The sequence below is a fragment of the Pelmatolapia mariae genome, linkage group LG13, assembly GCF_036321145.2.
Source record: "Pelmatolapia mariae isolate MD_Pm_ZW linkage group LG13, Pm_UMD_F_2, whole genome shotgun sequence".
Taxonomy (NCBI): domain Eukaryota; kingdom Metazoa; phylum Chordata; class Actinopteri; order Cichliformes; family Cichlidae; genus Pelmatolapia; species Pelmatolapia mariae.
This window is the reverse complement of record NC_086238.1, coordinates 20,502,619-20,520,125: the sequence shown is the minus strand read 5'-3', so window position 1 is coordinate 20,520,125 and position 17,507 is coordinate 20,502,619. Positions and strand designations below refer to the sequence as shown.

The window sequence follows — 17,507 nt, the reverse complement described above, 5'->3', positions numbered from 1 at the left end:
GCTTTCAGCGCAGTTTATTAGGCATTTGCACATCAGGTCAGTCCTTTAAACACTGACGGTGTGAAAAGCTTTTGAAGGACTTTTAGCTCCTTACAAAACAAAAAGTTAGAAATGATCCAGTCGATAAATAAATGTCTTTAAAAAAGTCTTCTTCTCTTGCAGGCTCTTGGAAGTTTATACTTTATCCACGACTCTTTGAAAAACATCCAACAGTTTGATTTCAAAGGTGAGCCCCACCCCACCTCTCTCCATCACATGACACACATACATCATGACCACTATCCTCCCTTCATTCCCCTTTATCACATTCCTGCATATCACATGCGACCGTTTGCAGGCTATTCCTGCTTCCATCAAAAGCAGTGGGCTGTGATTGGCTTTGAGGATAATGTAAAGGGAGCGGGACAGAATGGTAATGCTTATAAATATTAGGATTTAATTCATACGATTTCGGGCCTACAGTAATGGTGTGCAGCAGGTTATTGGACAGCTCCGGCCGTCTCATCAGCCTGTGGTGTCAGAGGGCCCAGGGGGCCGGTGACCACGCTAATTAAAGAGGGGATATAGATGTGGAGCCGCCTCGTTTCCTATTAGACCCAAGTCAGCATTAGCACCAGTTACCCCAGTGAAGGACAGGGCGAAAGAAGGGGAGGGGTCACAAGAGAGAGCAGAGGCGCATTCATGTACCCATGTGCACACACATTAAGATTTGATTTAAAATCACAGTACCGGGCATCTGCAGATGTTTGTACATTAGCAGCTAATCGGGCATAATTTGTTTTAGCAGTCTCCATGTTTTTAAGATTCAGTTCACAATTTTAGTTTGAGCACGAAATGCAAATAATAAAATCTTCTGATCTCTGAACTGGTGGCCTGTCCAGTTGGGCTAGGACTGTTTTAGCCACATGCAAACTTTCAGACAAATTTTCTGAAACTTAGCAGAAGACTTCAAGTTGAAGTGTCATACATTTAGGCATTATATTTTTTCTATTAAAAGATTTTCCATTCCGGAATTCCAAACAGATTAAAATTCCCCTAACCCTAGAGGATCCTGTTATTCCCATATCCAGTGCTACGTTTTTATACTTTCACTCTCCTAAAGTTGCCTTGCGTCATTCATAGTAAGGCCTTAACTGGGCTTAGGAGAGGGGTCATCATCATTTGCCTGAAAGAAGTCACTTTAGCTGACTTTAAGTCGCAAACTAAAGATTTTAAACAGCTGTTGTGTGCCTGTGGTGACCATATAAAGAACAAAACCTTCTATGACCCCATACAGAGCCAAGAGTTTAAAAAAAACTGTGAAACAGAGTATTCAGAGCAGTGTAAAGATTGAATTTCTACATAAACTGACGTCGTTATTGTAAACTTTGACCATTTTTAACATCAACATTTATCAATAAAAGTGTATACACGGCCTATGACAGAATATAATGAAAATTCAGGGACTGCATTCATGGAAATAACCAGAAGTAGGTCTTGAAATGTTTTAAGTCTACAGCATTTAATCAACTACAGTGATCCAGTGATATCAAAGACAGGCGTTTACTCACTTTACGTCTCAGTCTTTCCTCCTCATCCGAGTGCAGGCGTTCCTCATTCTGACCAGCAGGTGGGGCAGTTGTCTGATGAAGCTGAAATAGCTTTAAGAATCAGTGCAATTAGAAGATTAAGACTCACACTTCACTCACATAGTGTTTTAAAAAAAGAACCTTCTGTGGTTGTAACAGTGTGTGTTTTTCTCCCCGTTCTTCTCCCTTCATCACTGTCAACCTCCCTTCCTCTTCAGCCAAGAAATTTAGAAAGGTGGTCGGGAAGGAAACCTGCTCAGAGACACTAGAAAGCACACCCACACTGGAGAAGGCGAAGTTTCCACAGGACTACTTTCCCGAGGTGGGTTTTGTAATAAACACACACGATTGGCTGACAGCCTTCTCCCGAGATGCCAGCTGACAGATGTTTATTTACAGTGGAAGGTTATGTGTGGTCAAAATGTGTATTTCTTGATGTATTAAATCCCACTTATTGTAATGTACTGTGTATACATCAATTCGTTGCATTTTTTTATGCATATCCAATACAGACCTGAATATTTTTATATTTTTAGTTTGCTTATTTCCTTTGCAGTTTTTATTGCTTTTTGTTTTTACAGTCAGATTTTTTCCCCTACTTCAGGGAAACCCAGTTGACTGATCTAAAGACAAATCAGCACAAAGAATTCAAAGAGAAAAAGTCCTTGTTGTGTTTCCCGTGTCCCGTCGAGCAGTTCCCTGCTCACGCCGCCTGTGTTCAGTTTTCTGGTTTCGATGTGTGGTGCGCCGTCAGACGGAGCTGGGCGCCGAGCATATCTGTGCTGATATAGTAATAAAGAGCACGACCGCCCGTGTGTCATCCCCGCACTCCCCACTCATCTGTCAACCATGCTCCGACGGCCGCCTCCGCAAATATATGCAAAACAGATGGATACGGCCCCCTTCACACACTTCCCCCCAATTTCCGTCTCTTTCACACACTGCAGGACCCCCCCCCCCCCCCCCCCCCCCTCCCTCCAACCCCCTTCAACCCACCCACCTATCTGCCTACCCTTAGCCACCCTAGACACACACACATACATACATACCTAAACAACTTCAGTTTTTTTTCTCTCTCCCGTTCCAGAGATGATCTAAAACCAATTACACTGATTGAGGCACAAAGCCATTTAAAATGATTGCAGCGAAGCATTGTTCTGCATTTAACAGGACAAGCAAAGAAAACCGGCACAACAGAGCTGGCACGGCGTATGCTGAGAAGGATGATGGGAGTGATGTAGAGAGAAAAGAAGTGTGTGTGTGTGCTTGCGTATGTGCCGTGTAGGTAGGTGTGTGTGTGTGTGTGTGTGGGGGGGGGGGGGGGGGGGGGGTTGTACAGATGAGAAAAGTTTTGCCTGGTGATTTATGCCTCTTTCCCGGCTGGGATATGAATCTGGGATGATGCTCCAGAGAGCAGCACTCCAGATAATGTTAGCCCATTTAAAAAGAGCAGATTTGTGTAGTCTATCAGGGTCGCAGAGTATTTTTTTTTCTCCCCTCTGTCCCCCCCTCCGTGCCTGCTTCCCTCCTCCGGCCCCTCCGTAGTGAGAAATTGGTTGTTATCATAGATCACAGATACTGCTCAAACCTCTTATGAAAGATGAATTAATTTCACTAATGCTTTAATGCAAAGCTCTCACGAGGGAGGCAGACTGGTGATAACCCCTGCCTCGTCCCCGCTTCCTCCGCTCGTGATTTATGCCCTCTTTTAGTAGATGAAACCGCCTAGATTTGCCATCCATCTGCAGCTTTGAGGAATCCTATTACACGGGGATCTTGGACCGGACAGGATTCCACACACAGGGAGTCCAAAACCAGTTGCTTCTGTCCTTTTTTTTTGGGCGGGATAACGATAGGTGTGTGTGGAGTAGGTCTTGTGAGAGATGTGGGAGTGCATCATTAAAAGTCATCAAAAAGGACACAGGGGGCAGGTGTCTCGAATCCTCTGGGGAAGGTGTTCGAGTGACAGCACGCCGCTCAGGTTGGCCGCAGAGACAGATGTGTGCTTTCCTCAGCTTGTGGCTTACCTTTACCGTCCCCCATTAATAATGTGTCACAGCTGGTGACATCATGGCGGGAGTGTGGAGTGTTTGTGTTAGTTTAAAACAAAATGCCATTCAGGGCATCCCACCCATGAATCCATCTCTACATTCAGGGTTCTGTGTGAGAGGCACTGCGGCTAGTTTTCTTCCTTCCTTCCAGTCATTAAAGAAAAAAGTTAAAATGACAAAAACATAAAGCAGAAAACAACATATATAAAATTATATATATATATATATATATATATAAAATTTAATATCATTTTTCATTTTGTATAATTTTTTTGTCACTAATTAATCAACTTACTTCTTTAATCTGATCTACGCCATTATAAAAAAAATAATAAGTAGTAAGTGTGTGAATAAATTATACAATTATATAATAGTTGATCTATCTCTGATTCTCAATGCTAGAGGCTTGCTTCCACTTCCAGTTTGATTATACCCTTTTAGAGGGTGTTTATTTTAAGCTGCTTTTGCAGTCATATCATTTTAACACCTTGATGTGATATGCCTGCAGCCCACGCATAGCTTAGCTTGTCCTCAAAAACCTAAGGGATGCAATTTGATTGCATTTTATAGAGCTGAAATTGCACAAGCATTTTTACACAAGCAGACCAGGCAGAGCCAATAGCAAGAAAAGTGGCTCAGACCTCACGGAGCTGATATCCAGCCCAACATTGTCTTTTTTTTCCTCGATAATCTTACTTATTACTCACTTAACCTAAATCACGCTCTGCTTTCAGCTCTGAAAGGCATCATAAAGTTCTGAAGTTACTCACTTTCACACTTTCTGTTCGATTCCCATTTAAGTGGCGGCCTCTCCATATGCAAAGCGTCGTTTCTTTCCGTAAATCCCGCCCTGAATTATAGCTGTGTTTGTGCGTTGGGGGGAGTGAAGCGGGGACGTTAATTGAAATGCTGAATAAGAAGGAAGTGGACAAAATTGCGGATGCTATTTCTTCCAAAAGGTCGCGGTGATGGATTTGGCGGCTTGTCCCCCCCCACCCCCCGTTATTCCGTCAATCTCCCTGCCCCCCTCCCCCCGGTGGGATTCATGTATTTATTTGTTTGGTGCGGTAATACACGCCTCCAAAAACCATTGCATCATAAGGATTTGTCATTGCCTTATATAAATAAAGTATACGACCCAGACCTTAATGTGCCCTTGCTATTGATTGTTTTACACAACGGTAAAGGGAAGGGGGTGAAAAAAAAGAAAGGAAGAAAATAGGCGGCAGGCTGTAGATCAACATCCGTATGAGTTTGTATTTGTTGTTTGGCACCGGGAGCGTGTCCATTAAAGCGCTGACTTTTCATACCCTTTTAGTGCCCCCTGTAGCACGCTGCGATACGGGGCTGCGATTACTTTCAAGTTCTGCCCTCGCTGAAAGTTAACTTGCTTCTCTCCTTATGATTTAAACGCCACGCGTGATTCATAGATGTGATGTGTACGTTAAGGAGATGAAGTCATTTAAACTGGCATTGCCTGTAAAACGCTCTGTGGCATTTATCACCAGACAAGACACCTGTGACACAGATGCTGTTCTCTGTGACAGGCGTGATCCATGAGACTGCAAGGAGCTCATAAACGAGGGGCTAATGCCAAAATGAAAGCCAAATTGAAGCTTTTTTCACTTTTTACATTTTTTTGGGACATAGATAGCAGTGCTTTGCGATCCTGCAAATATTTGGTATCAATCCGATACCAAGTAAATACAGTGCAAGTGTTCCAGACACCGATACTTTTAACCTATAAAGGCAGCTTATGTAGGGGAGAGCAGCGTGTCATGATTCATGGGAAGAATCATCACCAGTTTGCGAAATTCTGAAGACATACTAATGACCAGTAAATCACTGTGATTTTTATTTTTTGCAATAATTAGTTAAAAGAACAAAATGCATCTTCCTGCTTTTCATTTTGCTTCCCTGGTTTTTGAATGCGTTTTTATTTATTTATTTCAGCGTCTTTACTGCTGCATGTGGCAAAAGAGCGCAACTCCCTCTGTAGTTCTGGTGCAGCTTTATCAAAGCATACACACACGTACACAATGTCTTCATGTACTGTCCTGTCATGTAAACCGGCCCTCTGCCATTGGATACCCCCCACCTCGCGCCGTATGATGGAATAAAGATAAATGTGACTGTCTACAGGGGCTCAAATCAATCAGCGTTTGTGTGTATTACTTATTACTCACAGTGCATTTCTGTCATGGGGCTTTTGTGTCGCCCCCCTCCACTCTCTGTCCTGCACTCTTCTTTGCCCCGCCTTCTTTCTGAACATAACCCGACATAGTATTATTTACTGGGGGGGCTGAAATATAAGAAAGGTCAAAAAAATCAAAGGGGACTGACCGGGAAGCAGTGGCAGGAGGGTGTTTTAGGTAGTACTTTGTGTGTGTGTGTGTGTGCTGACTGTGTCACATGTGACATTTTATATCAGCATATTTTTCCATGGTCGTAGTTTTGAGTGAATCCCACACTTTCTCTTCCACCCCCACTGTTTATCTTTTTTTTCTGTTCGTGCGTTCGCACAAACAGTTTGTCTGTACACTGCCCAGCATCCACAGATGTGACCCCCACCCCACCTCTCCCCACCCCACCGTCGTAGCCACCGTTCATCACTGTCATGGGCGGAGACGCCATCGTTGACCTGTGGAAGGTCGGCCAATGTCACCGCGAGCCTTGCGACCTTTTGCGGTCGCCCTTCGACTCCCACTATCAACCTCCCCTTCAGTGACTACAGCAGCCATATCTGATATTTAATATTTTCACATGCGACCTGTTCTGCAAACATGTCTTTAAAAAAGGGAAAAAAATCCAACTCTTAGTAAAACTCTAAAACTTTTAGGAAAAGCATTTTTGTGTTTATGTGTGTGTGTGGAGGAGAGAGGGAGGCGTGATGATGATGATGTCTCAGCACAAGATTAAATGGGGGCCGGATAGCATCTGTGTCATCATCTCCGCTCCAGTATCAGCTGTCGCAACCAAAGCGTGATGTCATCATGTCAGCCCATAGGCCGAGCACCGTTTTCTTCTTCCGCGCTCTGATTGATTTTGTGAGATAATCACTTCACTTGGACTCCTGCTACAAACAAAGCACTCGTATTGTTTGAAATAAAGAGATGATGATTTTATTATTATTATTATTATTATTATTATTATTATTTTAAACTTTGCAGTGATGCTTTTAAAGCATGCACTCTGGTAGTTGTCTATGTTCGCGCCCTCGTGCGCGTTGTGAGTGTGTTTATAAGCGAGCGATGGAGCAGGGGGTCAATCAGTCATATGTGGAGGAAATGGGGCAATCTGGGGCCGGGTGTCAAGAAAGTGATGGATTTTAATGCTGCGATTGTAGTTAATGGCTCTTTAAATTAAATCGAGATTAAACGTCTCTGGCGGCAGTCAGTGCTTGTATGGGTCCTGAGCAAGTCCACCCTCCACCCCCACCGCCACCGCCACCTCTCGCTCTTCATCTTGTCCCTACTCATCCTCTCATGCTCTTAATACTTTCTTTCCTCAACTTTACATTGACAAACATTTGCAGCATGTTAATGGATTTAACGTGCAACAAACTAATGTGTTATTCAGAGTGCATTTTTGTGTGTGACTACATAAGCCTTATTGCTTCTGTTTGCTTCTGTTTATCTTTTTAATATAGTCATTAAGTTAAAAATATAGGTATATTTTGAAGGGCGAGGCCAGTCGGTTTTGCTACAGCATGATCATATCATATCTGTTTACATATGCTCCTCTCAAAGTCACAATTTCGGGGGACAGCAAGTTATAATTGGGTCCATACATCCTGCCAAGGCACTATGGATTAATTTCAAGTATGCTAATGTAATTCAATTTGATACAGTTAATCTTATACTAATGCAGATTGAAGGATGTGAGGCGCAATCAAATACCTCTTAGGCTTTTAATTTGCATCTGAGCTTTTTAAATAAAATTAGTCAATTTGTAATTATGTGACCTGGCCCGTAATTAGTTTATTTATCACTGCAGTTAACTCCCCATTAGGGGTATCACACAGAGAGAGAGAGAGAGAGAGAGAGAGGTTGTGAGAAAGAGGCTTATTTATTCAGAATGAGAACACTCGCAACATCAATTTGTCTCTCATTTAATAACCAGCTTCATGGTGAATCATGTGCTGTTTGAAAAAGATCATGTGCTGTTTGATCATGTGCTGTTTGAGAAAGATGCAGCTGTTTGATCAGATCCCACAAGCTTGATCTGATCAAACAGCTGCACGGTGGATGTCTGCACTGCAGCTGTCACCTGGTGTCTCCCAGCATCTTTTTCCATAGAGCTACTCACGCCGCCGTTCTCTGGTCGTTCTCACTTAAAATGATGAATCTAGATAGAAACGTATGCTTCGTGTTACTTTCTGCCGCGATGTCTTCTTCATCGTTTGATCAAAAAACTTCAGCTGGTCAGGATGGTCAAAATCCATTTTTCTGCTTCTTGTAAAAACTTCCTTGACCAGCTCACTCAATAAAAGCCTGTCAGGATCACTGAGTGTTCAGGTTGAGGTGAGCTAGGTTAAAACCCACCTCGCGCTGCCAGCTTCTCAAAGAGCTTTCCTAAATGTAGAAGTTCAACATTAACTGAGTGTAAAAACAGACTGATAACATTCCACTTTCTTTGTTTTATGGCGTTGAATGTTTCAGGTTGACTGACCAAGTCCTCCATATTCATAAGAATATTGATGTACAATATAAGTATAATATCGATATTTTACTACATAAATTAAAATACTTTGTAAAATACTGAACATTCTGAAATAATGTTAGCCGAGCAAACTTACATTAAAATGACTCAAACAAAAACCATCAAATGCAGAATTCTGGGAGCCAGAATTGTGGCTGGGTTTTCAGTTTTCAGTCAGTGATATAACATTAATATAACATAAAAGTTATAAATCAGTTTCTAACTTTTATGCAATGTGTTTTTGAGATGGTTCATTTCTTTCTAAGTGAGCAAACTCAAAAATTCAGGATTGAATCAAATCATAATTTCCCCCACTGTAATTGCCAACTTGACCCCATTCAATCACAGACTGATCTCAGACTGACTTCACCTTTAGTCCTAATGTTTTACTGAAAATGATTGTTCAAATCTGGAAAAGGTTGCCAAGCAGGTATGAAATGGATTGACTGGTATACACAGGTGAAAGACAATGGCCATTTATTATTGGCTTAATTTAATGTTTTGGCTTGTCAAGCTCTTTTTTTCCTGTTTTCTGAATTTTACTTATAACAAAGCATCAATTTTTTTTTATTTAAAAACCGCTGATGGAAAACTTAAACACATAAAAAAAGGTATAACTATATGGTAACAGTATAGTATATGGTCCCAGTTAAAATGATCCGGAGATCTGGCTAGGATGCCTCTCGGGTGAGATGTTCTGGGCATGTCTACAAGGAGGAGGAAAGATCATCTCTCGGCTGGCCTGGGAACACCTTGCTGTTCTCGGGTGAGCTCGAGGAGGTGGCTGGGGAGAGGGAGGTGCTCAGGCTGTTGCCCCCCGTGACCCAGCCCCGGATTATTGGAAGAGGATGGATGGATGGATGGATGTATGTTCCTAGTGAAATGTAGTGGAGTGTTTGCTACAATACACTTACGTTCCGCCATTAACTCGCATGTTTAAATGTGTATTTAGAGTCATTAACAGCCCGTTTCCATACAGTAACTTAGACAGTTTAATTGCCTTAAAAGCTCACAATTCAGGAATTTTTTAATGAAATGTGTCTGTCTGTCCAAATTGAACTGCAGAGTTTCGAGCAGTGCTGAAAAATGGAAACCAGAAATTCTGCTCCCAGATGATGGACATTGCCACTTGACTGTGAAACATTTGACTCTATAGCTTTCATTTGTCTCGTGGTAAATCCTCGCCACTGTCAATTGTCATGCTAAATTGAGTCTCTCTGTTCTGCAGTGCAAGTGGTCCAGAAAGGGATTCATCAGAACTCGATGGGCCATGGCTGACTGGTGAGTTTTATTAATAGGTCCCCACAATGACACATCCCACCTCATCACTGTTCAACCTTGAATCATTACAAGTGTATCGCTGTGATTAGAGATGAATATCTAGCCACGTCAGTCACGTCTGACTTCACCCTCAAGCTGCAGGGAGTCGTGCTCTGTGAGGTTATCATAGACAGCGCACCCAGACGGAGAGAGCGACTCACATAGCCGAATCCTCTCCGGACAGCGCGCTGCAGAAGTAAGCAGGGATTCGATTAGACGTAATCACGTTACTCGAGCAGTTGCGTATGACAGATGACAAAAAACATTACATGCAATTGAACCTGTACGGGATGAATACCATCGCTGCTTCCAGCGTGCAGAGCTAGGGAATGGGGGGAGGAGTAGGTGGCTGAGGGGTGGAAGATGGGGATTGTAATCTAATAGAGGGATGACATGAGAACTAAAGAGCTGAAACGGTAGGCATTTAATAGGAGCGTGACGTTTGACAAGAGCGGCAAAGAGAGAGAGGCTGGTGAAGAATAGGAGATCAGATCGGACACAGTCAAAGCTACAGATGTATTCATTTGTTCAGGATGTCGCTGCAGAATAAAGCCCATGGGATAAGATCAATTCCTCTGAGTTGCCCTGCCAAGCCCCATGCTAACAAAAAAAACACCCAGATAGGATCTGCAGGGAGGTGTTCATCGCTGTATGTTGAGCTGTCTTGTTTTTCTCTGAGAGAACAAAATGAAAGAAGGCAGATTAGAGTTTGTGGCTGTATTCTTATGCATATGTGTGCTAGAAACATCAGTTATCGCTCACAATGTGACCTTTCTCCATCAGTGCTTTTGATCTGGTCAACATCCACCTTTTCCATGATGCTTCCAACCTTGTGGCCTGGGAGAAAAGCCCATCAGAGTACTCTGGGACCAGGCAGAAGGCACTGGCCTACGTTTTAGACAGGTACTAACTTTTTTTTTTCTTTTTTACTCTATTTATAACCCAACATTTCTGTTTCTGTAAAGCAGGAAGACGTATGATATCCACACATTTTTTAGATAATCTGCAAAACAAGTTCCTTCATTATACACGATGTTTACACTCATGATTATTGATTTTTATCTGTAAAACTGAGATGGACTAAAAAGATTTAAGAAACGTCTTTTTTTCCTGAACAACAGAAATTGCATATCTGCATTGAGGTAGCAGCTGATAGTCACAAATCCCATTTCTCTGTTGCATGGCAAAAACCTGTATTGATATTGTAATCAAGGCTTAGACTGAGCAAGAGAGGTGTGGAGAAGGTTTTTGGTGGGATTCAGTCTTAGACCAGTGGGATTACATCTGTCTGTGGAAGTAGGGCTTCTCACTATACGGTCTGTGAACTCCCAAGTCTCTTTTATCTGTTCTTTTTTTGTCCCTCACTCTAAATCTTTCTTACTTTCCAGCATTTTCTGTTATTTTACTTTAGTTTTTGGTAGTGTAATCTTACACTTACCTCTGTCGTTTTTCTACCAGCAGAGAAAATGAAGCAAGCATTTGTCAGTACACCATTTGTGAACAGTGCTTTGGTCCAGAGAAATAAATATATAAAATATACTGTGACATGTAATATCATCACTGGCATTACATCAAAAGTCCTGGCTAACTGAACAGAACTGAATATCCCCCCGAGACACACATCAAGAGAAAATACCCTTTCCTGCATTTCCTCAAAAGACCACACGAGACTAATCTAGAAGGAGTCATTCTCCATAGACTGCTGTGTTAACTTTAAAGTGGATAAACATACCTAATTTTTCACTTGATTAAAACTATACAATGTACACACTGTACGCTGTATTAAGGCTTAAAGTTATGTATTATTAGGGGCATGGCTGCTTTGAGTGACAGGTGGCATCACCTCTGCTAATCTGAGTCATTGAACTGAATATTTTAGCTGTGTTTGCAGTCTTGGTGACTTTTGGAACATTTTTTGTTTAACTGTCCTTTTTGGTGACTGAATTTATATGATTATTTTACTTATTTGGAACTGATTAGCATGTATTTATGTCTGTGTGATGCTCTAATATAAACTACCCCTTTGCTAACCTATGCTGTTAGCATTAGGTTATAATTTAGCAATCTGCCCTGTTGTCAAAATGTAGTCACTGCAAAAAGTAAGATGGCAGCCGTCCATATCGCAGGATAATGCTAACTCACTGTGTCAAAATGATAGTTAGCAAAGCAGTGGGTTACTCTGTCCATCTTTTAACTACAGACTATGTTGGCCAAACAGGATGTAGTACTTTTAGCTGCTGTCTTATTGCCAATAAGACAGAGGCACATCTGCAAACTTCTCATTTAACTGGGTTTCAGTTAAATTTAATGTCATTTTTCCTGCTGCAGTTGTCTGTGACTGCCTGGCCTTTTGCTGGATGTTCATTTCTATTTCTATACTGGACATCTTATTATGTAGCAGGCACATTGCCATGTCATTTATACAATGGTGGCTCTAACACGAGCGAGGCTACGTTAGTTTAACAGTTTTAATTATTCTAGCTAGAGTTTTCATGGTTATGGTACAGGTTTCTACCCTCTGATCTAAGTGAAGTCCGCGTCTGTACAAACAGACCATGATTTCCATTCATAGGCTACGCTAATGTAATTTATGGGATATGCATTTGCAGCACTGTGGGATGATGGAGTGCACAGTGGTAGCCCTGCTCCGTACCTGGCCATGCTAACACAGAATAAAAGGCTAATACCCGCCAGGCAGCAGGTGACCTCTCATTCAGCTTGCATAAGAATGCATGACACGCCTCCCCACCTCCTCCACTTTGGATAACTACATGCATAAATATATCGGTGGCATACATTACAAACAGGCTTTCTGATGGGCCTGAATTACGAGGCACTTAATAAATTCTTCTCTGCAAGGTCATATTTTACCTTTACTTCATTTTTGATTTGATGAAAGAATGTGCTGCCTTTAATGGACAGGGAAGTGGCAGTGTTTCAGCAGCTTTTGCAGTTTTTTATTACATCTTAACGCACCTGGATTTACCGACATAATCATGTTTCCAAAGCACCTCTGTTTCTGCTCTGTTGTGTTTGATAGTGTTTCCTCTACTTTCATCGTGCTATTTCCCCCCAGTTGATTTATTTTGAAAGGGCCTCCTGTAAACACACCTAAACAGCAGTGAGAGTCTTATCTGGGTGGCTGAAGGGATTGAATAGAAACTGTGCTGGCTGAGTGGCAGTTTCCACGCTCCCTCCTTCTAATTCCCCTTGTGTTGGAGGATGGTAACCTTGTTGTTACTTCTGGGCCATATCATTTAAAGGTTCTTCTTTTGGCAGGGGTGGGGACGAGGGGTGAGTGGTGTGAGGCAAGGTGGTGGTGATGAGGAGGTTGTTATATGTTCCAGCTCCCCTGGTATTCCTTGCTAGCGATACAGGGGTGGGATATTGAGCTGGGGGGGCCATCGCGCCTCACTCACTCACTTTAGGGTGAAGCCTTCGGGCGCAGATCCGGAGCACCGGAGTGAGAAAAAGCTAGCAGTGCAGAGGGAAGGGAGGAGGAGCACAAAGGGTGCCTGGGCTCTGTAAAGGGCAGTGAATAATGGGTCGGTCCTTTCACAGAGGCTGCTAACCTTTTGGCAGCCACCAGCAAACTCCATTCTCCTCCGTCGATCTGGGAGGACAATGTGCCCGGGCCGGGCTTTGAATGAAGCGCTACCACCAACAGTGTTCCCATTCAGTGGCTGGTTGGGAACCATCTTTTTGGCTATTGTCCTAACTCTGACTCCTACCCCCAGAAGCGGAGCAGGAAAAGGAACGGGGAATATCTAAAGCCAGAGTTCCCCCTCCCTTTCTCTTCTCTCTCCTCTCTGGGCTCTAATCTCTCATTGCGGGATGGGATAAGATTGGGGAGGGTTGGAGCTGCTGAACACACCACCAGCTGAGATCCTCGCAGCAGTCTACGCTGGAGCCTGCACGCACGGCAGCGCTGCAGGGACAGAGCTCTGCTGCCGAGCATCAAACTTCAGCCTGCACCTTATCTGGAGCTCATGCCTAATAATGCAGCTTACAGCCCATTGAGAACACATCTGATAAGCCTTTTCCTCTGTGGCCCTTTTAACTGCTAAATAGTGTTTATCTCCAAAGTGCTTCAAGGCCTCGGGGGAACAATGCTGAGAAGGAACAACGTTTAGCCAGCCAGACCTCACCATTGAGTCACATCAGAAAGAAAAAAAGGGAAAAAAGCACAGCTCCATAGCCTGGGCTGATGTGAGGGCCGCTTCCATGGGAGAACAGCAAAGGCTCTGCTTGAAATGTACCCTTGCTCCTTTTCCTGCCCTTTGAAAGTGCCCATGTGTGTTCCAAGCTGCATGAAGTGACACTCGGGTACGCTTGATGTGGAAAGTTCATTGTTTCCCATTTATGTTATGGCTGAGTTGTTTGTGTGCGCACAAACAGTTTTTTAAAGAGTAGTTTAACTGGGCATTTTCATAATGTTAAATGAACTCCCATTAGCTGCTAGATTGTACAGATATCAGCTTATTAGCATTTTCCTTCCAAAGACAGGCTGATGTAATGACAGGAACCTCTCTAGAGGGTGGAAATCTTTTCTGCTAAATGAGCCAATGTGAAATGATAGCATGAGATAAAACCAACAGTTTTTTTTTTCATTGCAGTTAAAAAAAAATCTCCTTTGTGTATTGGAGTTTGTTTCTGTTTCCAAGCCCCATTCAGAGTGGCTGGTCCGGTTCAGGGGAGAACAGTTTTACATTACAACTGTGAAATCCAGGCATAAAGACTTGCTTTGTGGTGCCCTATTATTTCCACACAAATATAGTCCATTGTCAGAGTGCTGAAGTTAATTTGATCAACATTGGGGACATTTAACTGTTTTGTTCGCTGAAAAGACTTGTTTCATGCTCATTTTCGGGCCATTCAAAAGCAATGATTGGCAGAAAAATAATGTTGCCGTTAACAATTCAAAGCAATTAGTTTCCCATGGGGAGGCAGTGGGCCGCACTGGCCACCACACAGCGATGCTTTGTCATTTTATGGAGGGTCATCAGTCAACTGTCAGCGCGACTCAAAAAGCCCTCCAATCTAAATGTTTCCCTTTAGGCTTTTCCCAGAACAACGGTCTGAAAGAGCAGAGAAAGGCCGGCTAGTTTCCAGCCAATAGACATGTTGAGCTGCAAGAGGGAGGACTGGATAATTGCAGGGGGATCCTCCTTAAAGCCAGAATGAATTTATTAAAGAGAGTGTGTGTGCGTGCGTGTGTGTGATGTCATGCTGATCATGGTTTCCAGTACAACTCCTGTGTCACAAACATGTGTAGTACAATTACATTTTTTCTAGTGAGTCTATATGTGATCTATAATGACTTTTTCCACTGATTGTGTTTGTTTATAGACCTGAGTGTGTAGTGCCACTGTGTGACTCTGTGCTGCCTTCTCACCCTGGGAGGCCTGCAGGAGCAGAGGTTAATCTTCTCCACTGTCTCTCTGCTCACAGTGGACCTGTTTCTCTCTCTCTCTCTCCCACATACTCACTCACTCACTATGCGCTTCTAGTTTACCATAACAATAACTACCTTAACCTACACCTAACTTTACCTGTACCTTTGCTCAATGTGTTATTTGTCCTTTTCAGACTAACATTATCCATAATGTGGAATTCCCTAACACATCGGAATTTGCTGATTTGCTTCTTCTCTGTTATTTGTAGACACATGGTCATGTTAACCTGTCTTAAGCCCCCCCTCCCTCCCCGGCATTATATTAAAAATGGTAAATGGCCTGTATTTGTATAGCGTCCCTAAGGACCCCAAAGCGCTTTACACATTCAGTCATCCACCCATTCACACACACATTCACACACTGGTGATGGCAAGCTACATTGTAGCCACAGCCACCCTGGGGCGCACTGACAGAGGCGAGGCTGCCAAACACTGGCGCCACCGGGCCCTCTGACCACCACCAGTAGGCAACGGGTGAAGTGTCTTGCCCAAGGACACAACGACCGAGACTGTCCAAGCCGGGGCTCGAACCGGCAACCTTCCGATTACAAGGCGAACTCCCAACTCTTGAGCCACGATCGCCCCAAATTCCCACGATCGCCCCATATTCTGTAGTAGTCTTGGGTTTTCTGTAGAACAGTATAGTCACAAAGTAAAGTTTGATTAGATTTCTGATTTGGGTGATATTCACCAATGCAATATAAATCAAAAGATGTGGCCTATCTAAAAATAGACCCAAATAACTATGTAGTAATGCACGACTATAGACTGAATATGCAAGGTTTAACATCGCCATTTTGCTCGCCGTTTTCCAGTCCGCATAAACTTTACATAAACTTTTCTTGCCCACTCCTGGCTATATCTCAGAAGTTCGCTGTCTTCTGTACTTCAGGATGTCTTGACGCTGTTGGCTTGAACAGACCTATTCCCTAACTTCTGTGTGACCGCTGAAACACCCTTTCACCCCCTTTCACCCCCTCAGCACCTTATCTTTCCTGCATGGTGTTCTTGTTGGGGTGGTAGTTACTAAGGAGATGGGCTGCTAACAAGGGAACGAGGGTAAGGCTGTCCTGAGGTGTCAAAGGTCCTGTCACGGGTCACTCTTGGCTTATTCAAAAAGACGTCACCAGCAGATTCTTCACAATGTTAACATTCTCTCAATTTCTCAACATTTACTTACAATGGATGACGGTGCTCGGCCTGGCTATTGTGTGCAAAGTTGAATCTGACTGGCCAACTTATGGTAAGTCACCTTGTCAATATAATCATGACATGGCCCCCACTTGCACCCTCATAATCTCATATTGGGTGTCCGTTATGGCTGAGTTTAGCTGTCAATCACCGTGTGTAATCTGGAGTCAGTGAAACTGAGGCTGGTGTAAAGGAGAAACAATCCAATGTAGGTAAGCTTTTCATCGGGTATCATGGTGTGTGTGTGCGTGTGCTGTTTGTGAGATTGAGCTTCTGATAGAGTCTTTCATGCAGGAATGCTTTCAGTCTTGAGCACATGTTTTTTTGTTTTTTTTCCTGATACCATGGTTTTTGTGAGAGTTAGACGTAGAGAAAAAGTCTAGCGGTGGCTTTGTGCTGGTGGTTTAAGGAGCCTGGGAGCAGAGTCTGGGGCCATGTTGTAAATTAGCGTTTGACCCCGGCCTTTGTGTAGCCCCAAGGAAGGCCTGATGAAGGCCCCAGCCCAAACCTCAGCGAGAACGGGCCGTGTGAAGAGGCTCTTTCAGGGGTGTCACTGCGCGATGAATTGGCCAGGAGAAAGCATGTTTATAGACTGTGTAAAGGAGTGTGTCTTTGTGGGAGAATGTCACTGACACTGTTACAGTTTGTCTGAATGAACTGTGATGACGAGACTAATGGGGCCCCCCACCCAGGGTGAGGGTCAGTCAGACCCCCATCCAGCCTCCACCCCACCCCCAAAAGTCCAGGACCCCCCACCCTCAGGACCCTTTCACGCCCAGTTGCTGTAGCTAATGTTGCAATTCTTGGTCCGTCCCCACAAAGGCCAAGAAAAAAGTCAACTTTCACACCACTGAGTCACCATGAGTGCTTTAGGAAATGATCGTGTAAACAGAGTGTTACCTTCTGACCTGTGGCTGATACCTTGGAGCAGCAGACAAAACAGCCTGGCTGCGGGTATTAGACATGGCTGTTAGTGGGAGAAAGACCTCAAGCTCTGGAGAAACACACATTTCCTCCTCTCTCAGTTTAGCCACTCTTTCTTAAGGGTGACTGCCTCACTTTTAACCTCATCTTTCCTGTTCATCACTTAATCTGTTCTTTATTTCTTTATCTTTTTTAACATGTCATTGCCTGATTGGTATATATCTGTTTGGATAGTGTTCGCTACTCACAAAAGCACATGCGGTAAATTCTCCATTAGGGCAAAGAATGTAGAAGTTC

The 17,507-nt window shown here is 43.3% G+C and overlaps 1 protein-coding gene across 3 annotated transcripts in view; it reads left to right on the top strand.

Moving 5' to 3' along the window:
• LOC134640273 (inositol polyphosphate-5-phosphatase A-like) overlaps nt 1–17,507 on the top strand; it is a 149,569-nt gene that overhangs the window by 87,454 nt on the left and 44,608 nt on the right. For all 3 annotated transcript variants that reach the window (XM_063491950.1, XM_063491951.1, XM_063491952.1), the window contains 4 exons: nt 163–226; nt 1,787–1,890; nt 9,549–9,601; nt 10,424–10,543. In XM_063491950.1, the coding sequence (XP_063348020.1) occupies nt 163–226; nt 1,787–1,890; nt 9,549–9,601; nt 10,424–10,543 (341 nt within the window). The remainder of the gene's footprint in view (nt 1–162; nt 227–1,786; nt 1,891–9,548; nt 9,602–10,423; nt 10,544–17,507) is intronic.